Source organism: Symphalangus syndactylus, chromosome 8, assembly GCF_028878055.3.
Source record: "Symphalangus syndactylus isolate Jambi chromosome 8, NHGRI_mSymSyn1-v2.1_pri, whole genome shotgun sequence".
In the NCBI taxonomy this organism is placed as follows: Eukaryota; Metazoa; Chordata; class Mammalia; order Primates; family Hylobatidae; genus Symphalangus; species Symphalangus syndactylus.
This window is the reverse complement of record NC_072430.2, coordinates 38578807-38601656: the sequence shown is the minus strand read 5'-3', so window position 1 is coordinate 38601656 and position 22850 is coordinate 38578807. Positions and strand designations below refer to the sequence as shown.

The following is a 22850-nucleotide window of genomic DNA, read 5'->3' as shown; positions in this document are numbered from 1 at the left end:
TGGTACAAGAAGAAGAGGAAAGGGATGCTGGATAGGCAGATAGACACTGCTAAGGTTTTGATCCTTACCTGCTAGCCATTCCCCTCCTTCGTCTACCTCTTGCCTTTGCCATTTCATTCTGTCAGTCAGAATTGAGTCCAGAGATTCAGGTCACTCACCGATTCTTGGGCCAGGGGCCAGGTGATAATGTGTCTCTATTCCTAAAGTTGGAATAATACTCAGACCTGCCTCCAGGTCAGCGCCACAGCTAGGAACTGAGCTTGGACCTTGATCCCCAGCCAGAAGGTTTTGTTCATTTGTTTGTTTTCGGTGGGATTGTTGCCCCTCTTTGACAAGAATAGGTGCAGTATTTTTACATACAGGACTAGAACTATGCCAAATTGAGACTTGAGGAGGGAAAGCAAAAGAAATAAGGATGGAATTTGTTTTGATCCTTGCTTCTGTTCGCCCTCTCACTTCACACTGAGGAATGGGGTGGGAAAGAACCAGAGGGAGGGGAGATCGGGAGCAGATGTCCTTATTCATAAGTAGAAAAGTGGAACCAAAATCACTGGCTTCATTCCTGTGATCTCTTGGTGTTTCCAGTCAGCCATCTGGTCAATATTTTTTGATATTTCCATCTGTGGTAATTCAAAGTGATAACAATCAGAGTCACTAACATTTATGTAGCATTGTACTTAGTTCAGTGCTTTACAAGCATTTAATCTCACTTAATTCTCATAACACCCCCATGAGGGAGGCTCTGATATCATTCTCATTTTATAGCCAAGGAAGATGACTCTTAGAAGTTTAATGATGGGTCCAAGGCCACAGAGAGGCTGGGATTTGAACCCAGATCTGTCTGTCTCTGAAGTTTAAGATTGTAACCACATCCCCAAATGGGCAAGTAACCAGTATCAAAAAACCTTTGGAGTTCCAAGGAATTCTGTCTCCCTGTGACTTGGTGTCCCCAAAGAGCCTACTTGTATGAACAATGGTGTTGACATTCTTCTGCCACAGAACTTGGCCACATGTAAATAGTTTGATATACTGTTTAATTAAGGGGTATTTTAACATCTATTCTAGGCAATCCATCAATAACAACACTTTTTCCCTTTCCACCTCTTCTCTTCTTCCTGCCATTCATCCCTAAATCTAACACACTAGAAAACCTTAAGGGAGGGGTGTGACTGAGGCATGATTCAGAGCTTTCTAGAAGTTTCTTTGGGCAGATACAGCTTCTGGGGAGGCAGGGTGGGGGCTAGAGAAGTGCTCAGCTGTTGCTATGGGTATGTTTATTCTGGGGCACAGCTTAGTTGGTCAGCACCTGGATTTTCCTGGGGCAAGGGCCCTAAGGACACATTGGAGCTTTACAAATCTGATTGCAGGTGTTTCATTATTGGTTGGCATGAAGAACATTACCCATCCTGTTCAGGCAGAAAATTAGAGGCACAGAGAATAAACCATGACCCACTCGTAGGGCAGGTGGGAGATGCTCACCCGCTTCCCTATGGCTTCAGCATGATCACTTTAATCTGCAAACCAAATTCAGGTCCTGTATGCTCTTGAGGGACCTAGGCTTCAGTTGAATGAATGATGGACTGGGTGGGATGCAAGAGATCTAGGATATTTTCTAGTCTCTGCCCCTGAAGTAGCTGTGTGACCTTATACAAGTCTCTCTACTTTTTCATCCTCCATCTTAACAAAAAAGAACTAAACTAGGTACTTAGTGTCTGTGGCTACTCCAGATCCACCATTCAGTGATTCTAAGTGAGCTATCCAAGATTGCCAGGTTGGTCATTGGTTTCCTGAAGCAGCTCCTTGTTCCTTCTCCTCTGCTGTGGTATATCCTCTCAGGTTGGGTCTAGGGGTTTTAACAGTGCCTTGGGTTGCTCTGGGTTGTGCTTCCCCAGCCCGATTCTATTTCACATCTGAGGGAAGGAGGAGGAGATTATGTTGTTCATGGGGCGGATAGGAGTGAACCGTTCTTCATTTTCTGAAAGTTCATTGGCTTAATTCAAATGTCAGCCTATCTAGGGTTGGATGTTTATTCGTAGTTGTCAAAAGTGATTTCAAATGGCAATTTCTGTCATTAGTGTTGGAGTGAAAAGCAAGGAAAAATTAAAGTAGGAGGCAGGATTTCAATTTGTTTGATGAATGATCTACTCACACACAATCTCATGCACACACACTGCTGTCTGTGATGAAGTGTGGTCACTGGGTATACTGGGGAGGCGGGGAATTGTAAATATTTTGTGACCTTATGTCCTTCAGTCCTATGTGGTGAATAAATCTGTAACTTGCTCTTAATTCTTATGCCTCTTTTGCTTTGTTTCTCAAGGGAATGGTTCGTTTTTACTTTTTCTCTCTGCTGGGAAACCTTGCTTGACTTCATGTCCAGTGTTTGGTATCCGAAGAGGAGGAGGAGGAGGATTTGCTTTGGTGTCAGTGTGCAGAAATCAACCAGAATATTTTAACCAATATTCTTGCAGGATTCCAGTCTGCTTGGCTCTTTGAAGCCCTATCTGATTCCAGGATGATGTCTTTCCGGACAGATGTGAAGCTTACCTCTCTTGCTACATGCAAAGTGAAAAGGGAGCTTGGCCCCTCGGCTTGCATGGGTGGTTTTTGGGTGAAGGTAGAACTAAGTGCTCAGAAGCTGAGTACCTCTGGAGCTTGCATGAACTTGATAGTCATGCAAGGGCACATTGCATTGTGTGTGTGTGTGCTGCTAACACTCTTCTTCCTTTTTCTCCCCTTTTCTCTTCTCTCTCCCTTTCCCTCCCTTTGAAAATGCTGCCACAGATGTCAGTCAAGATCCAGGTGAGTCTTTGTGTTTGCACAGCTGCTGTGGGAATTTCCCCTCTGCTAGATTGTGCATGGTTTGAGTCTGAGTGAGACTTTTATAGAGACAAAATTCTGAGTATATTGCATTTTCACTGATCTAGGTTTAGAAGAAGAAATGCTTCGAATTAATGGATTTGTATTGGTTTTGAAGAACCATTTTAAAGCCAAAGGAATATGGTTCTCATACTTAATATAATCACTTCCTTCTCATTAGTATTTCTGGGTGATTCAGAAAATGAACATTTTTGGGAAAGTATTTGTAAAGATGTTCTTAGATATGTATTCTCCAGTTTAATGAACAACGTTTGCTTTGTCTTTCACACATCTGCTTATCTTCTCTAGCTTCATGTGGTTGAAAGCAGAAGATATGACACACGTAGCATGGAAAATATGATGTGGGTGAAAGGAGGTTTCTTTCTTTTTATTCTAAGAAATGTCTTTTTCACAATGAAATCAGCAATATTTATTGTTTTTCCTGGTTATGTAAATAATACATGCTCACTGTGGAAAAAAAAGTGGGATGGTTTGAATAAATGGTTTTTGTCAATGGAAAAATTAAAGAACCACCTTTGTAATAATTATGCATTTCTCTTTTTAAAGTGTGTCTTCATCCACAGTCCTGGTTTTAAGCATTGCCTGTGTATGGACAAATATATATGCACACACACATACATAGAATCATGTGAACTGATGCAGGCATTTATGGATAAGTGTCAGATGACTTAGAACGGTTTGGAGAGTATTCTGAACTGGCTAGAACTTTGAGTTAAAAAGAATAATTAACTTGACCAAATAGGAAGGGAGCATCATCCCAGGTGTTTTCACGTTTTCTTGTTTAGTCCTTTTAACATTTAATTTTTATAGCATTAATGCAAGAAAAGTATCATTATATTCATTTTAATGTACAGGAAATTTAGGGCCTGTTGGGTTAAGCAATTTTGCCCGCGGTCATAGAGCTTGTCAGTGGTAGCACTGGGATTTGAACTTCTGACTCTCCATTGGAACATGCTGGGACCCATAAGTGAAAATTCTCAGTGATTAAAGATTTTGTAAGTATTTCCTAATGAGACTATTGCTTATTTGTTTGTTTTTGCTTAGAGATAATGTGACATTTTCTTTATTAGCAGCCTTCTTTCCAAATGAATTTATCTTTTTATTGTTCTTAAATATCTAAAATAATCAACCAGACTTAAGTAGTGTTCTTCTGATTATTGTTCTGTGTGGGCTTTTACACAACATAAAAGTAGAATACAGTTATTCTACTTAATGCGGAGAGTTTCTCTCCATTTTTTCCTGCCTGCTCCCTACCTTTGAAAATAATTGGTGTTTGAACCAAAGCCCAGGACAGCATTTCCTAGGAAGATGCCATTAAGTTTATTATTTCTATTTAATAATATTTTAGTTCAATCACTCACTCAACAAATATTTATGTTCCAGGAACTGTTCTAGGCCATGGGTACAGAACAGTGAACAAAACAGAAGACATTCATGCCCTCATGGACCTTTTATTTTAGACAGAGGCAGACAATGATCTAAAATGTACACGCAGACACACACATATCTATGTATATATACATATACTTTATATGCATACATATATACACACGTATATGCATGTTATGTATATATTACATATATATAGTATCGGGGGTAGGTGGGAAGTGCTGTGGAGAAAATTGAAGCAGGATAGAGGAGAAGTCCCTAATTTACAACAGGTAGTCAGGGAAGTACCCTCTGATAAGATGATATTTGCTGGGAAACCTCAAGGAAGTGAGAGAATAAGTCCAACACCTCGTTTTGTTTGTAAAGTGCCACGTGGCAGCTTCTCTTTCTTATTCCCAGCAGAGAAGTGACCAGGGGTCACCACATAGACCTGGGCCCTGCATAGGGTCTCCCAGCCAAGGGGGTGAATGGGGGTATGAATCCAGCCTGTGTTCCTCTTGCCAAGCTTGTGCCCATGAGGCTGCCTCAGACCAAAGGGGCATCTTTTTCTAATGCTCACACAGGCGCCATATTGGTCCTGGGTGAGATAACATGGTGGAGTGAAATGCAGTGGACCCATAGGCCTTCTGCCATCCTTTCAAAGGGGTAGAGGTCTGTGAGTCACCCTTCCTCAGATAACAGCAACTATGACCAGCCTGACCCACACCATTTCAATTTCATGGCTATTGTCTCATTTTGTTCTCTTATCTCTCTGAGGTGTGTAGCCCGACCATCATTTCAGTGCTGAGGAAGTTGGGGCCCAGGGAAGTTAAACGATGTGTGACGGTCACCCAGCTGTTGAGTGGCAGGGCCAAGAGGGGATTGTGGCCTAATTTCAGATCTTGTGCTCTTCATTCTGTCCTTGAAGTGTCAAGGGCTGATTACCAATCTTGTTGCCCCACCAACTCCTTGCTTTCTTGTGGTTTCTGAGCCTGAAGCAAATCACTGGTTTGGACCCTTCCCTTGTGGCCCTGGACATGGCAGGAGGTGGCCTGAGCGTGCCCAGCCCTAGCCGAGGTCAGTGGGGGCCTCCTGCCTCTCTGAGCCCCTGGCCAGGCATTCTGGAGCCAGCAGCGCTGTGGTTCTGAAACAAGAAGCCTTCAGCGGTTCTCTGACTCTTTTTTCCTTCCCCTCAGGAAGTCAAGTTGGGGATTTTATGAGCTAATGTAACTATTTACCCAGAGGCTGCTGGAAGACTATAAAGGGACAATTGATTAATTGATTAATTTTAGATGTGGAGGAGATGAGTTAGAAGTAACCCTACTGTAAAGCAGTCTGAGATGGGGCCTGGTGGGCAACACCTTTCCCAAGGTCCCAGAGACAGGCTAGGGACTTGGAGCAAGAGCCCAGGGCACCCAGGAAAAAGGGGCAGGCACATTTTCTTCCACGTCATGGGGTGAAATCCACATTCCCTCCTTGTAGCCTTTGGGGAGGAGGTTCAAAATAATAACAGTAACAATAAGGACTTGGCAGGTGCTGAAGAGGGCCCGGGAGCCCAGCTCTGACATTCTCTTAACCCTCCATGTCAGCCCCTCCAGGTTGGTGTTATCATCCTCAGCACAGAGGGAGAAAAGCTGCTGCAGGGAGCTTCAGTAACTTGCCCAGGTCACCTCCTGCTAGTGACTAGGCCAGGATCCCGGATCTGTCTGCCTCCAAAGCTTGTGCTCTTGTTCTTCCAGACCCTGCCTTTCACGTGACAGAGCTGTGGGCCAGGCTGTGTCCTATTTGTGTCTGCGTTCCCAGCTCTTTGCACAGCACATGGCACAGAGCTTAACCTCAAAAATCTCTGTTGAACAAGAAGTATGGCCACAAGCTCATGGGGAGTTTTGAGTTTGTAGGGTTCTAAGACATGGTGGAGCTTAAAGGGTATCCTGACCAAGGAGTGCAAACTGAGGCCCAAGAAGGGAAGGGACCTATCCAACGCCATGTTACCCATTTGTGGCCTGGCAGGGACCCCTGTCAGGTCCCTTATCCCATGTTTTTGTACACTGGGATTTGTCACTGGTCTTCCTGGGCTGCTTGTAGGGCAGAGGTGGGCATCTCTGCCCTGCCTTTAACCCTCTCCTGCCTTTCGCCTGTTCTAGAACTCTCTGGAAGCCGTTTGGAGATGAGGAAGAGGGAAGAGTAGTGGGTTAGAGCACAGGGAACAATTCTGGGACCTCTGGGTGTGAGACCCTTCTTCTTACCTCCCGCAGTGCTTCTCCCTCCCGCCTGGAGGGGCTGTTTATGGTGCTCCAATGACAGCCTCTCTCCTCAGAAGGGATAATTTCTCAGGCTCTGCCTGCTGATTAGACCTGGAATTTAAATGAATAACTGTGACCTTGTGGAAGTGCCCTAGTTATTCAGAGGCCCGATGAGGAAATAGGCCTCCTGCTTCCGTCCATCAGAGCCCTGGCAGGCACGGCGGGAGGGGCTTCTGTCTGCTGGGCCCCCAGGAGGCCTCCGTCTGCTGTTGCCAAAGGAACAGACTCCTTTGCTGGAGCCTTCCCCTACCCGCACTTGATCTCCGCCCCGTATTGTGTTCCTCCTCCATTGTAAGTCATCTCAGGCTGTCCTTGGGGAGGGGACCTGATTATGTGTCCTGGGCCTTGCCCTGTCTCCAGGGAGCCACTCAGTCCAGCCTGAACCCAAAGCTTGGAGGCAGCTCGAGTCTGACTTGTGTTTGTGGACACAGAGGGGATGCGCTTGAAGCTTGTTGCTCACAGGGCGACCTGCAGGACCGACCAGCAGATTCTCAGGCCTGCTGAATCAGAATCTGCATTTTATCAGGACCTCTAGGTGTATACTCATTAAAGTTTGAGCCACACTGAGCTCAAATTCCCACTCTCTCCTCCCATTTGGGACCAACAGGGCTGTCTTTACTGAGAAGTTACAGTTCACCTCGCTCAAGCCCTCGTCTTCCTCTCTTGTGCTGGGCACAGAATGAGATATCTGATCTGGTTGTGGGGAGGAAGAAGGAGAACGAGATTAGGGAAGGGAACGAGAATGAACACTTACTGACCACTTAGTCTGCGCTGGTCACTGTTCAGGCACGCTCTGTCTGACATGTTACATCTTTCATGTAGATGTAAGGCAAGATAGCATAGGTTGGAGCAGGAGTTGGCAAACTATAGCTTGAGGGTCAAATCCAGCTTGCAGCCTGGTTTTGTATGGCTTGAAAGCTAAGAATGTGTTTTACATTTTTAAATGGCTGGGAACAGTCAAAAGATGAACAATTTGTAAGACAAAAATTTTATGAAATTTGAATTTCAATGCTCGTAAAGTTCTTTTGGAACATAGCCACACCTATTCCTTTATTCCTTTATGCATTGTCTCTGGCTAACTTTTTTTTTTTTTTTTTTTTTTTTGAGATGGAGTTTCACTCTTGTCACCCAGGCTGGCATGTAATGGTGCAATCTTGGCTCACTGCAACCTCTGCCTCCCGGGTTCAAGCAATTCTTCTGCCTCAGCCTCTCGAGTAGTGAGGATTACAGGTGTGTGCCACCACACCCAGCACATTTTTGTATTTTTAGTAGAGATGGGGTTCCACCATGTTGGCCAGGCTGGTCTCGAACTCCTGACCACCTGTGATCCACCTGCCTCAGCCTCCCCAAGTGCTGGGATTACAGGTGTGAGCCACCTCGCCTGGCCTGTCTTCGGCTACTTTTGAGCTGCCCAGGCAGAGTTTCATCTTTGTGATAGAACCTCACAGCCTCTAAAGTGTTTACGATCTGGCTTCTTATTAAACAAAAGTTTGCCACCTCTATCTCTGTGATGGCACTGTGACCTATTCAAGTTACTTTACCTTTGTGGGGGTTCCACTTCTTTCATCTGCAAAATGGGGACAATAAGAGAACCTACCTCATGGAGTTGTTTTGAGCTTGTGTTAGAACAGTGCCTGGCACATAGTTAGCCATATATAAAATAGCTATTATTATAAATGTGAAAGGAAAATAAATCCTGGGGCTCCCAAATCACTAAAGGGAAGAGTCAAGCTGGGAACTGCTTAGGGGAAACCTGCCTCCTATTCAAAGTCACCCCGCTGCTCGCTGAGCTAGATGCATATCTGATTGCCTCCATTGGAAAGGCTAATCAGAAACTCAAAAGAATGCAACCCTTCATCTCTCACCTATCTGTGACTTGGAAGCCCCCTCCTCGCTTCTTGCCTTTGCTTCAAGTTGTCCCGCCTTTCCAGACCTAACCAATGTACTTCTTACATACATCGATTGATATCTCATGTCTCCTTAAAATATATAAAACTAAGTTGTGCCTGGACCTCCTTGGGCATGTGTCAGCAGGACTTTCTGAGGCTGTGTCAGAGTGGGTCCTCAACTTTGGCAAAATAAACTTTCTAAATTAACTGAGACCTCAGATTTTCGGGGTTCACATAAGTTATCCATTTGATCCTTTAAGCACATGTTTCCATTTTATAGATGAAAATACTTTGGCTCAGAAAGGTTTTTTTAAAAACAGAAAATCAACCCACTGTTGTAGCTGTGTCTTGGTCTCCTAATTGTCTTGAGGCATGCTCCTGCACAGTGCTGTAGAACCTCCCCAAACACACCTGCTGTTCTCTCCTGTCGCGTATCCTCTCCCATCTGTCCTGCCCTTTGTGCTTCCAATCAAGAGGTCCCTCAAACTTAGATCCCAGCCATTGTTCTCAAGTGGGGCTTAGGAACCAGTAAAAAGGGGCAAAGGGGACCAATATTTTGTAGAGAACCGCAGTTCTTTACCAGGCACCTACCACTTCACCGATGAAGAACCTTGAGCTCGAATACATTGCATCCTTTGCCCAAGGTCAGAAGCAGGTATGGTAAGTTTCAGAATGTAAATGCAGGTCTGGAATTCTGCTTGGTAGTTCTGCCACTTTTCCCAGGAGGTGTACGTCCTTGGGCAAGTCATGTAACCTCTCTGGGCAATAGGCTTCTTTTCTTTAACCTGATAGATTAGAATCAGATGACCTTTCAGGCTTCTTTGATTCTGAGGCTGTATGCTTAGACCATCTGACTGAGATACCTTGGGGAATAGCAACCAGCAGAATGCCTTCTCCATTACCAAAGACTTAAACCTCCTAACTCTAGTAGTACCTATGAGATATTTTGTTTTTTCTTTGCTATTCTTTAGGGCAATACTCCTACTTGCTTTTCTTCCTTATTACCTTATGATAAAAAACATTTGAAATTGTTGAGCTTGTATTTTAAGCCAGGCATGGAAATATTAAGTATTACATGCCTCATCTAATGCTTTTGACATCCCTAGGAGGTAAATTGCTATTTGGCCCATTTCACCCATGAACAAATTGAGGCTCAGGTACAATAAGTACCTCACTGATACAACCCAGTAAAAAGTAGTGGAACAGAATGCAAACCCTGGTAGGTGCGGCCCAGGAGACATCTCCTAGGGAGTTCCACTAGAGTGTACACTTCACAAAGGTACACTGCTGTTTACAACTGTGCCCTCTTAGCCTAGAACACTGCCAATACATTGCAGGCACAGAAAAACACTTCCTGAATGAATCAACAGTGCTTAGGACTCAGCTCTTTGTTTTATCCCACATCCCGCTGAAAGAAAGTCCGCTTTTTATTGGGGTTCACCCTGAGACAGAAGGTAATTGAATGAATCTTTATTCAGTGCCCATCTTGGGCTTGGCTCAGTGGGAGATGGAGGCTGCAGGGAAATCTACCTCCAATGCATGTAATTAGATTGGAAGGGGGCCCTCAGCTAGGCTAACAGTGCTCAATTCCCAGCCAATTGCCTGGCTGGGGCCCAGGAAGACCCCCTGGCTCCTGTAGCTGTTCTCGATGAGTAAGTGTGAGTAAGGAGCTGCTTCTCAACCTGCCTCCAGCTTTGGCTCACTCAGGGATGCAGATCACTGGGCCTTGGTGCTTTTTTCTAGAGCTGTTAGAAATCCCTCCTTTATTGTATTAGACAGGCAGACCCACTGGGGTATTGGTTATGGTCACATTTCATTTCCCAGTTCTGGAGGGCAAGGCCAGAGCTTTAGCTGGGAAAATCATTCGTGGTATCCTGCCCCTGCCCCTGCCAAATGGGCGGAGGTGTTTATTTGTTGCTCCAGTGTTGAGGGCAGCAGTGGCATTTAGAAGGAAGGGGTAATGAATGCTAAATGTGCTGTGATATGCAGGAGAGCCTCATTCAAAGATTTGTGCTGCTCAAAATGTCATTGATGAGGCCATTGAGAGACTATTCTAGACCAGTTCCCTCCCTGTCCAGGAGGGGGAAATGAGGCAACAGACCTCCCACGTGACTCAGCTAAGCCACACAGCTAGTTTGGGACAGGCTTGGAGATCCTCCCAGTCTGCAGACCTGCCTAGGGAGGTCTGGTAAGGACGAGGCTAAGCTTGTCAGTTTGCTGGGCTAGGCCTCAGGAGGGGTGAGGAGGTAGAATGCAGCTGAGAGTCCAGGGCAGTGGGTCCCTTTATGGGGTAGCTTAGCTGACTGTGACCATGTAGGGAGGCATCTGAGGATGCACTGGGCAGGTGGTCCGCTAATGCTGCCAGCTTATTAGAGAAATGGTGTTGGCAAGAGATGGAGGGCAGGGCAGAGAGAGGACCTAGATAGACCAGTCCCCTAAATAATGGCAGCAATAACTACATGCTTTTGAGCCCTTCCTGTGTGCTAGGAACTGTGCTAAGTGTATTCCATATAGGTTACATGTGATTGTCACAGTGATTCTGAAAGGATATTTTACAGATGAGAGGCAGGAAATTTTACAGGCATTTTTCAGATGAGAGGCAGAAGGAAGTGCAAAGTTAACTTGCTCAGAAGTCCCACCATTAGTGAGAGGTGGAGCTGGAATTTGAATCCAGGCTTTGGATTATTGAGAGCACTGGTTTGCAAACTCTGGTATGCATCAGAATCACTTGGAGAGCTAATGAATGAGATCCAGGCTCACTAAACTACGATAGTTCTCCCAGGTGGTTCTAATACAACCAAAGTTTGAGAATCACTGTTTTAAAATAAAGTCATCTTGAAGATGAAGGGACCTGAAAGCTTCACTCTTCACCACAATTTTATACGCCCACATATATCATGAGTAGTGTGGGAGATTGTGAAGAGGAGGTAGAAGGGAAGATGGGATGATGATCTTCCTTTGAGTTCCCCATGGCTTTTAGGCCGTAGGTCTAGTAAAGCCATCATGATGATACACCATAGTCAGCTGTGTATTTTCTGGCCCCCTTATCTGCTACCGTGGGCACTTGAAGGACAGCAGTGTCTCACTCCTTGAGAACAGAGATTTATCCGTGCCTGTATCCCCACTACCTGCCACATTGTAGGTGCTCATAAACCTGTGGTTAGAATCAGCATTTCAAGGAAGGAAGAGGCCCAATAGATTGTCAAGGCTCTCTGTGCACCTAATTTTTGAATCTCTTCTGTAAGAGTTAATTCAGACTTGGCTTGGACCCCTTCAGAGATGAGCAACTCATTGCTCCTTTAGCTTTTCCATTCCATTCCAACAGCACCGAATGTTTGAAAGCTCTTTCTTATCCCTAGTTGCTATTGCCTCCACCACCTGTATGGCTTCCAGCCCTTGGAGACACATAGAATAGCTCTAATTACACTCCTGGTGCTTGAAGACAGGGCTTTTGTCTTTAAGGATCTTCTTTTCTAAAGGCTAAAACATCTCCAGTTTTTTTTTTTAAGCATTCTCCTACAAGGGGTTTTAATTCTTTCTTCCAGGTCATTGTTCTCTGAAAAATGACACATTTTATTTTTTGCATCTTTTCCAAAGAAGGATGCCCACACCACATACAGTATTATGAGTATGATTGGGATCAGTTCAGTTCATTATAGAGTGGTCTCAGGACTCCCTTTTTTTTTTTTTTGAGATGGAGTCTCGCTCTTTCGCCCAGGCTGGAGTGCAGTGGCGCAGTCTCGGCTCACTGCAACCTCTGCCTCCCGAGTTCAAGCGATTCTCCTGCCTCAGCCTCCTGAGTAGCCACTGTTCATGCCAAATGTGCTTGTTTTTTTTTTTTTTTTTTTTTTTTTTCCCGTCATGCATGTACAACTTTAAAAACGCTCGACGGGGACCAGGCATGGTGGCTCACACCTGTAATCCCAGCACTTTGGGAGGCCGAGGTGGGCAGATCACAAGGTCAAGAGATCAAGACCATCCTGGCCAACATGGTGAAACCCTGTCTCTACTAAAAATACAGAAATTAGCTGGGCGTGGTGGCGGATGCCTGTAATCCCAGCTACTGGGGAGGCTGGGGCAGGAGAATCACTTGAACCTGGGAGGCAGAGGTTGCAGTGAGCTGAGATTGTGCCACTGCACTCCAGCCTGGCGACAGAGCGAGACTCCATCTCAAAAAGAAACAAAACAAAACAAAACAAAACAAAACAAAACAAAACAAAACTGCTCAATGGTAGCTCTCATGCTCTTACATGAGTTTTTTTACAAAGTTAGCTGCACATAGTAGTTCCTTGAGCTGTTCTGCATGTTGACATGTTTTGGGTCCCTCATGATCCTAGGTATTCTCCTTTGGAATTAATACTCCACTTGACTAATGCCTCCCCTAATGTATGGCAACATACACTGAACCAAAACCTTATGTCTGGTACAGACAACGCTGAGAAAAGGTGAGACTTTTGAACATTTTTATTCTGGTGGGTAGAGGATTGCACTTAGTGCCAAAATTTACATTTAGTCCTTAAAATTAAATTTCACTTTTGCCTATTCTCATCCTTTTGGACCCTAATTCTTATATCTAACAAATTAGGTACTTTCAGGTTGAGGTCATCACAACATCCAGACAGCATGTCATGAATGTCTTCAGACACATCATTGATCCAAATGTGGAGCAGGCCTAGGCTCTGCTGTAAGGAACTAGCGAACCCTGGGCAGAAAAAGTAGATTCAGGTTCACAGGGAATTACTCAGGGAAGGGGTGGTCTGAGACAAAATTATGGATTTTGCCTGTAATTGCAGCTAGTCAGGAGGCTGAGGTGGGAGGTTCGCTTGAGCCCAGGAGTTTGAGGCTGCAGTGATCCACAATCCGTGACTGCGCCACTGCACTCTAGCCCGGGCAACAGAGTGAGACCTTGTCTCAAAAAAAAAAAAAAAAAAAAAAAAAAAAAAAAAAAAAAAAGGTGGGGGGGAACTTAGGTAGAAGGTTTCTTCTGACCCTTCCCCTTTCCTGTACGCATTCTTCTCAATCCCACCCTGTCCCCTGTGCCCTCCCTCCTGCCCATGGTGGCAGACTTCTTCAGTCTGCATGTCTCTTGACTTTCTCTATTCAAAAGCTCCTGTGCATGCCCCTGTCTTGGATGAGAGACCTATAACCTGGCTGCCCTGATGATCTCATACATGACAGTATCCATGACTGAGGAGTCTAAGTGTATCTCATGTTTAAATTTGCATTTTAAAGAGAGAAGTGGCTTTATGCCACTAGATAACTTGGGGAAGGAAGAACTTCATGTTTTAGTAGATTCTGTGGATGAGGATTGAGGAAAGGGAGAAGATAGTCATTTAAAAGGGCTTCCCAGGGCCCTTTAAACCATGCTGAGCCAGGGCCATAAATGAAGCTGATGTCTAGGCACTATTTTCTGCTTCTGGATTCTCTGAAATATGTCTCCTTTCTTCTCCATTGGCACTGAACTAGAGGGGGTAACTGGTGTCATGGTTACCATCACAGGCTGGAAAGTCCATCTGCTGGTGCAGAGTCCTCACTTCACCCCTCACTAAGGTAGTGTGACTTTAGCTCTCAGCCTCGGTTTTCTCACGTGTAAAATTAATGGTATAGCAATGTCTTTACCACAGAGCTGTATTTAATGAGATAACACATAGCCATGTCTCGTCTGTGATAAACAACCAACAGATATTAGCTGTTATTGTAATTCTCTTTACCAAGTTAACTGAATTCCTTCTCTTTAGTGCTTAAAATGGTAAGATGTGTATTTCAACTGGAAGATGAAATTCTTCCTTTCCCAGGTCATTTTTGGGAGGGTTATCTGGCCACTTTCCTCTTTAAAATGCAAATTGAACAACATGAGATTTTTTTCCCCTTTCTCTCTTTTCCGAATTCCTGGTCACCCTACAGACACTTTTGGCTTCTGTAAATTCGGGGGCCCACCCTCTTCCCCCTTCAATATCTCCTGAGTTCTTCCAGAAACATCAGGTGAATATTTCTATGACCTTCTGATTTTATGTAATTACTCTTTTAAAAAGTCCTTGTGGCTTCATAAGAATTCATCGTTGGCACTTGGCACTTGCAGCAATTAGTGACATTTAATTTCTCTACTTCACTATGAAAAAAAGAGATGATATATGTGGATTTTTTACTGAGATAAAAGTTACTCTGAAAGCGAGTGAAATAAAAGTCTTGGCAGAGATAACTTTTTTTTCTTCTTTGCTGAATCTTTTTCTTTTTTTCTCCCCTTGTGAGTGACTTCCTTCCTTCCCTGAAATGCTTTTGCCAATTACCCGTCCAGGGTGAAGGAAAGAAGGATGGATTTGAAAACCATCTGAGGTGGGTGGGATATTATAGATTTAAGGGGGAGACAATATTAACTTAAATGATGGAGGCCTTCAACTTCTGGCCTGGTTCCTGAACATTACATCTTCCTCTTGCCTGTTTCAGTAAATGGTTTCTATTCTCTGTATTAGTCATTCTCATGACAGGCTTCATGATGGCCACAGCCGCTTACAAATGACTTTGCTTTCATAGCCATTTCCATTTTCCCGAGCTGCAAAAGCAGCTATAGCTATCTCCATGGGGATTTTCCCAAAGGGTGTAACATAGTTTAGAGGGCCTTACGTGTACTTTGCATATAATTTACATATGATTTGCAGTCTATTCTAAGGCAATTTCAACTTTGTATGTCTTATCTCCTGGTGATCTTTTTCTCTTCTTATTCCTCTATGTACCCCGAGAACCTGTGTGCCACAGATAGGCAGGTACAGGAAGGGTGGAATATATTAATAGGACTAGAAAGAGGGAGGTGGAAGGGTCAAAAGTATCAGACATCCTGTTGGGATCCAGCTGGAGTAGCACTTTTTCAGGGTGTGACATCAAACAGGAGACACTTCCGTTGCTTTCTTATATTTTTGTAATTATTTTTTAAAAAAGGAATTGTAGTTCCATAAGAATTTGACACTGGCAATTCCTAATTTCCTTAGGTGAACTTTAATGGTGCTGCATTTTGAGTCATAGCTGAAGATCTGTTCAAAGCCAGAACCAATGGTGAGACTGTTTTGGAAAGGTGTGGTCCCCTCTGCTTCCATGAGCCCCCGTTTTAGCCTGTGCCTTTTCTTTTGGCAGCCCTGGAATATCAAGCCCAGAATAAATGCCAAACTCCAAAATCAGCCAGGGTGCTGGTCCTAGGGCTGTGTGGCCTGGGAGATTGCTGCTGATGGGCAGGCATTTTGACCCCCTGTTTCTGAGGTCGACTAGAAGGTCCATCTTCATTTTTACCCCTTCCTCATCTATGACATAGAGAATGCATACCTAGCACAGACTCTGTTTCCTTTCTTGCTAATTATATCCTACTCAGTTAAGATTTTTTGAGCATTATTTTCTATAATTTATGTTGGAAAGCCATATAGTTCCTTTTCCTTTTTTTAAATGTAAAATTATTTCAACATTTATATCTTAATGTTGAATATACTTGGAAAAAAAGAACCTCCAGGATATCTTAATATTTCCCCACTCCTCCCAGGTTAAGACTCAGGGCTCCAACCCCTTTTCCTTTGAGGTGTCATTCACTGACACAGGTGCTGACCCTCTCATCTATGAATGGGGTTGTGAGAAGCCCTTATATTAATATTTGTCCTGACTCTCTCTCAGACTGTAGTCTTACATTGTTAAGGGCACACTGGATCTTTTGCTTGACTGATTCCTCCTTTCAGCTCTTTATGTGTCAAACAGAACTTATTGTCCCCACCACCTTGAATCCATCCTCCTACTCCATCCCACCTTCCTATTTCTGTGACTGTTTCCCCCAGTCTCCCATCCAGCCCTCTCCTAAAGCATCTCATCCATCACTGATGCCTGTTCAATCCTCTTTTTTCTTTTCTTTCCCACTGCCATGATACTAATTTAGGCCCTTCCCCTGTAACTGATCTCTGTGCCTCTGTCTCTTTCCCCCCGATCCATCTCATTCACAGTATTGCAAAAATAATCTTCTTCGATAACATCTTCCTTGGGTTTTTCTTTTGCCTATGAACCCTCAATGTCTCCCATCAGTGACAAGATCAAGTCCACTTTGCTTAGCCTTGAAACTCCAGACCTCTATACTCTGATTCTTAGGATCATCTTTCACTTTTTCTCTGTATGAACTATGCATATGTATTCATTCCTTTATTTGTATAGCATGCTGTTATGTCTCAATCACATGCCTGGCAGTGTCCTGGTTGCTTCTGAAAAGCTGAACAGAAAAGTCCTTACCAATGCACTTTATGATCCTGGTAGCTCGTGCTGCTACCTGGAGTGTCCTCCATCTAAACCCTAAACCATTTTCCAAGACCTGTTAAAAATTCCTCTGTCCTCCAGAAACCTTTTCTGAGCACCTGGAAGCCTCTTTATAGTCCCTACTGGTCTTATTGTCTGAATTAATCATTTGACACTTAGCAATTATCCATTCACTCCTCATTCAATCATCAAACACACACTGAACACCTATTGTCTGTCAGGTACTATAATAGGTATTGCCTTACATGTCAGTATATTTCCATAGCATAATAAAAATAACATCAACAACAACTGTTACAAAGCTCGTGTCAGGCTGGGCGTGGTGGCTCATGCCTGTAATCCCAGCACTTTGGAAAGCTGCAGCGGGCAGATCACCTGAGGTCTGGAGTTCAACACCAGCCTGGCTAACATGGCGAAATCCCATCTCTACTGAAAAATACAAAATTTAGCCAGGCATGGTGGCACACACCTGTAATCCTAGCTACTCAGAAGGTTGAGGCAGGAGAATCATTTGAATCTGGGTGGCGGAGGTTGCAGTAAGCCGAGATTGCACCATTGCACTTTAGCCTGGGCAACAGAGTGAGACTCCGTCTCAAAAAAAAAAAAAAAAGAAAAGAAAAGAAAAGAAAAAGCTCCTATGTGTAAGCACAAATTTTTATATATTAATCCTCAAAATAACTTTTGAGGTAGGCATTATTATTAGTCAAATTTTATGATAGGAAAATCAAGGCAAAGAAATGTTTAACAACTTTCCTAGCGTCACAAATTAGAAAGTAGCACAGATGGAAATCAAATCTGGCTCTGAAGTCCTTGATCTTAACCCCCATGCATCACTGTCAGGTATCAGTGTATATGTCAAATATGTGTGTGTGTAAATAAAAGCACATGCACACCTTCCCAGCTAGACTGAACTCTAGATGTCAGGGATGATGTCCCACACTTACTTGTATCCCCACTACCTTATTCAGTCTATGCATGTGGTAGATACATGAATTGTTTGGATGATTGGTTGTTGGTACTTCCATTCACTGTTGAGGGGCTTGAGATTTTTAGCAGCAAGTAGGAGTGTTTTGAGGTAGAAGGCAGAGAAGCAGAATTTCAAAATAGACCTGGGCATGATGGAATTCTTGGTTTCCAGTTTTTAACTCTGCAAGCTCTGAGGACAGCTTTGTGCAAGAAAATGTACTGATGTAAAAGCCCTTGAAAGTGGAAGATAATTCTTTCCTCAAAAAGCAAAATAAAACAAACCATATTATGGTTACATGGTTTCTCCCCCCAGTCCTGTTTCCTGTCACACTGATTCATATCCATTTTGCTGTATTGGCTATAAAAGCAAAGTTTTGGCATCAGGATCACATATCTCGTTTTCTGGCCTAGTATTTCTATTTAAGGGTTTTATAAGTTGAATATGAACATTTTATTTGAGTGGCAATACTGCAACTACGTACGTAGTTTAATAAAACCTGATAAGTACATATTTCAATTTTAAAAACACAGGTGGTGAGTTATTTGCATTTTAAAAGGATTCTTCCCTTTACAAAAGGGTGCACTGCAGGGTTCTATTAAATATCCAGTTCCCCTTAGTGCATTTATTATACGATTTAATTTACCAAAATTTGATTTATATGCCACTCTAAAGGGGTAGCTCTCAAGTTCCAGTAAGCATGGGAATCACTTGGGCAACTCGTTTAAAATTCAGATCTGGCCCCCACTCCTTCCCAAAATTCTGATTCATTAGGTCTTGGGTGAAGCCCAGGATCTTCGTTTTTACTAAGCATCTCCAGGTGGCCGATGTAGATCGTCAGTGAAATACACTTTGGGAAGCACATAAGATAAGGCGCAACTGTAGGGGTTTTTACGAGGCTTGAAACTGCTCTTACTACCAGATGTCCTGTTCACTCTTTATTTGGTAAATTTAAAAAATATTCACATGGGTCAAATAAAGACTCTTCCATCTCTTTCCTACTACTTCCTGCCGCTGCTAAATATCTTTAATCTCAGAAGTAAAATATTTGCCCTTTTTAATGCTCTATTTGACTGTTAGGTAGCTCTTTAGATCTTCCTTATTCTTTTTTTTTTGTTTTGAGACAAGGTCTTGCTCTGTCACCCAGGCTGGAGTGCAGTGGTGTGATCATAGCTCATTGTAGCCTCAAACTTCTTGGCTCAAGTGATCCTCCCACCTCAGTGCCCACCTGAGTAGCTGGGACTACAGGCATGCACCACCACGCCCAGCTAATTTTTTAATTTTTATTTTGTAGAGACGGGGTTTTGTTATGTTGCCCAGGCTGGTTTTGAACTCCTGGACTCAAGCTATTCTCCTGCCTTGGTCTCCCAAAGTGCTAGGATTATAGGTGTGAGCCACTCTTGTGAGGGTCACCTACTGAATTCATACACCTGTTCTGTTCCTGTTCCCCTTGCCATATACTCCAACAGACATTTTAAGAACAGTTATTTCTATGGAAGTTTCTCTTAACCAAGTCTAGGGCCTTTTCTCCTCTCTTCTTACTATACCCTTCCCCCATAAAAGACCCAAAATGAATTTTTTGAACAAAACAATCATGAGAATAACTTGTTTTGTCTTGATTTCATTCTTCCATGAGTATTTATCCTGGTCCTAGAGCAACAAATACTAAAACTCTCTATTTAAAATATTATAGTTTAATGAAATTTGTTTAAAAAATAGACCCCATGACATTTATGGCACATGTATCTGTGTATTTAATATATTATTGATCTTTTAAAAGTCAGTTGCTTGACCTATATTTTGTCTCTGATTACTTTTCTAAATCTCTAGTAATCTCTAAAAACATTTAGAGATTTCCATACTTTAGAGGTTTTTTTTTTTCCTTTATTAATCCCCTATATCCCTGAATTTTGCTCAAAGTAAAGGTTCTCTGGAGTGATTTGATATTGTCAAATATCTCCAGTAATAACAGAACCAATACAAGAGCAGATAACTGGTACAATTGGTTCTTGGTTGAACATTTTTTCTTTTTAATAGATTTATCAAGGCTTGTGCTTTCCTGAACCAAGGAGCTCTTAATATCCCTGTTTGCCTTCCATAATAATATAGCCAGAGGTTCTGTTATCTATTTATTGGGACTTTACATACCTTTTATAACCAATCAGTGCTGGGCTAGTCCTCCCTGATCAAGTGTGGAGGCCTTTCTAGGAAAGAGGGTGGGGGAGAAGTGGAAGAAGTGGTATCGTTGTCACTGGGCTAAGATGACAGTGATAGAAACAGTTCCAGGTTGTCTGAGCAACTCTTGCAAGCAGGAACTTATTTGGTACATTCCACATGATTCAATTTTTGTAGAAAAGACTATCTAGAGAAAAAAAGTTGGATGGTAGTCTCTGGAAGGTGGGATTGCCACTGATATTTTTATTTTTGTTCTGATGATTTTTCCCAAGTTTCTACAGTGACCATGTATTACTATTACAAGAAATTTAAAAGAAAGAAACCTACTTTACCTGGCGTCTTAAGTCTGCTTTCCAAGGGACTTAATCTTTAACAGATCTATCACAAATCCTACCTATTGCACAGAACAACGGTAAAAGGAAAGTTCTCGTGATTAGGCCCAGAGCAGTTGCGCAAACACAAGACTGTAAGCTAGAAAGCCGGGCTTTCTGCCCAGCAGCAGGAAGGCTGGGGTGTCCGTGTTTGTTGCATGTCCCAGGGTATGTGCATGTGGAGTCTGACGTGTGAGCAAGCGTGTGGCCCCTGCTACTCCTTTTTCCACTCAAGGATTAAGATGGTACTGCATTTGGGATTTTAACTTTGTCTTCTTTCTTTTTTTCCTTACCCTTCCCCGCTCCTCTTCCCTTTCTCCCTCTTTCTCTTCCTCAGGCCTCTCCCACCTCATGATGAGTGAACAAGGTAGGTGCTTTGTGCTTGTGGTCCTGCAGCTGCCTGAACTGCTTGTCTCCGTGCCTCTGGCTGGTCACAGAGCCTCATCGTCACTGGCAGGCCATTCGCTGCCTGTCCTTCCTGCGTTGGGCCAGGCTGGCTGCAGGACCACCCTGCAGTGGGGGTGGGGGCACCTTCCTTGATGCATCATGGTTTCCCACTCCCATTGTCCCCTTGGCTTCTCCATTCTCCACCACCATTTGTTATTTTGGGCGCTGGCCCTGCTGGGCTGCATCCGAGAGGGAAGCATGAAACCAGGCATGACGGTGTCGATAATGGGGGTGAATGAAGCTAATTTCAGAGCAACCAAGCGGTTAACTTCCTCCTGCTCCTCCCCAGGCCCCATGCCAGGGCTCCAGGCTGGGGGAGAGGAGCTGGGCTCCTCCCTGAATTTCCCTCTGCTTTTTGTCCTCCCCTCCATTCCACTGCCCATAATGATCTGCCCTCCATGGTCAAAGGAAGCCCTTGTGGGTTTGACTGTTTTCAGTTTTATATAAAAGCAAAAACCACCTAAAGAACATGCTAATGTCCTCATGGCAGAATTCTAACTCATTATACACCCTGAAGAAAACTGCATATAAAGATCTGTAAATTCAGCATCTGCAACCTAAAATATTCAAATATGCAGGGAATGAACTGTGCAGGAAATTCAGCTCAGCTAAGCACAGGGTGGGATGTGAATGAAGCCTTTTTCTCCTAAATAAAAATTTTCCACATTATCAGCCTAAATCAGGAGTTGAGAGCTGAGCCTACTTAAAATTGTTTTTTCCTTCACAGTTCAATTGCTGCTATTGTGTTTCTTCTGAGCCTTGGGATGATTGCAAGATTGGTCTACCTGCCTTGCCCTGTAACCAAAAACTCTAATTTTTCTTGACTATGTCATGTTGAAATATACATGGGACTCAGCACCTCTTCTGGAGGACCAAAGAAAAGGGGAAAGAAGGATAATTCTATATATTCCTGTTTTTCTTGATCTTTTGAGGAGGGTGGGACTTCCCCTCCCCTGCTCCCTGACATTGAGTCCATCAGACATTTTTGACATAAACGGCAGTATCATCAAATCAAGGAACTGCCCGAGGCTGGAAGAAGTTTGTTTAGCATCCAGTTAGCTGTGGAAGTGGGCAGTCGAGGGCATTCTGAACTGACAAAGCAGGGTAAGGAGGAAGCCTACTTTTCCAATGTAAATGTATCCTCCAGACCTAAGCCAAGACCAGTGGTGTGGACTTCAGAAATTTCAATAAAGAGATGGTTTGGTAGAGAGCATATGTCAAAAAATAGAACTGGGAGAGGAGATCAGGTGAGTTCTCTAGTATTAGAAGGGGCTCCAGAAGAGGCTGAGATGAAGTCTCTGTTCTTGCAGTTTAGCGAGGGAGGGAAGGGCCAACAGCAAGTGACTATGAGATGGACATGAGTAGGGGATGTGCCTGATGTTGACCAGTGTGCAGGTAGCTTGAGAGAGTTAAGCACATCTCTTTGAGGAACTGAGCTCTATGAATTGCTGGAATTCGATGGCTCAACTTTGGTGACAAGTTACACAGCAACAGCAGACGCTTAGAGTCCCAATAACCCCCCCCACATTCTTTTTTCCCCTCCTACATTCTTTAGCCTTATGCTCCCAGGTGCCCCTCAGGAGTTCTCCAAGCTTTTATAGTGGCTTGGAGAACTGAGTGCCTCACATCATAGGGCAGAGTGTGGCAGATGGGATAGGCTGATGGGGACTTCCTTGATCTTGATTTAGCTTATTGCTGACACACTGATGCAGCATGGATATCTTGGAAGGCTAAATCCCAACACTGGTATGAAAAGCATTCAGAGAGCCTATATTATATTCCTTATGCACACACACAGAGCTTCAGACACAACCATGCTCTGGGGGAATAAGTCTGGTACCTTCTAGAAAGAGAGAAAGAAATAATGACAGACATGGATGTTGTGAATTCCTCTTTGGAGAGGTTTTCAAGAAAGGATGCAGAATTCTTCTGGGTGACTGGTGCTACTAATATTTTAAGTTGCAACTTGAAGTTTAATCTGTTTTTAAGACAGTCCTTTGACTGCATTCCTCTTCCTTTCATTCTTTTCCATTTCCTATCCCCTTATCTGTTCTCACCCATTTGATGATTACCTAAAAAACTGATACTCTTCTTCTCACCAGTACTCCTTTCCTTTTCCTTATTCCTTCAACATGAAAAAAGGAGGCTTGTCTGGTTTCTACTGAATCTTAATAATTTG

The 22850-nt window shown here is 43.5% G+C and overlaps 1 protein-coding gene across 13 annotated transcripts in view; it reads left to right on the top strand.

Moving 5' to 3' along the window:
* The window catches only part of NRXN3 (neurexin 3), a 1686195-nt gene that overhangs the window by 104374 nt on the left and 1558971 nt on the right, over nucleotides 1-22850 (top strand). For all 13 annotated transcript variants that reach the window (XM_055288598.2, XM_055288594.2, XM_055288597.2 and 10 more), the window contains exons 3-4: nucleotides 2785-2802; nucleotides 20562-20591. In XM_055288598.2, coding sequence (XP_055144573.1) covers nucleotides 2785-2802; nucleotides 20562-20591 — 48 coding nt within the window. The remainder of the gene's footprint in view (nucleotides 1-2784; nucleotides 2803-20561; nucleotides 20592-22850) is intronic.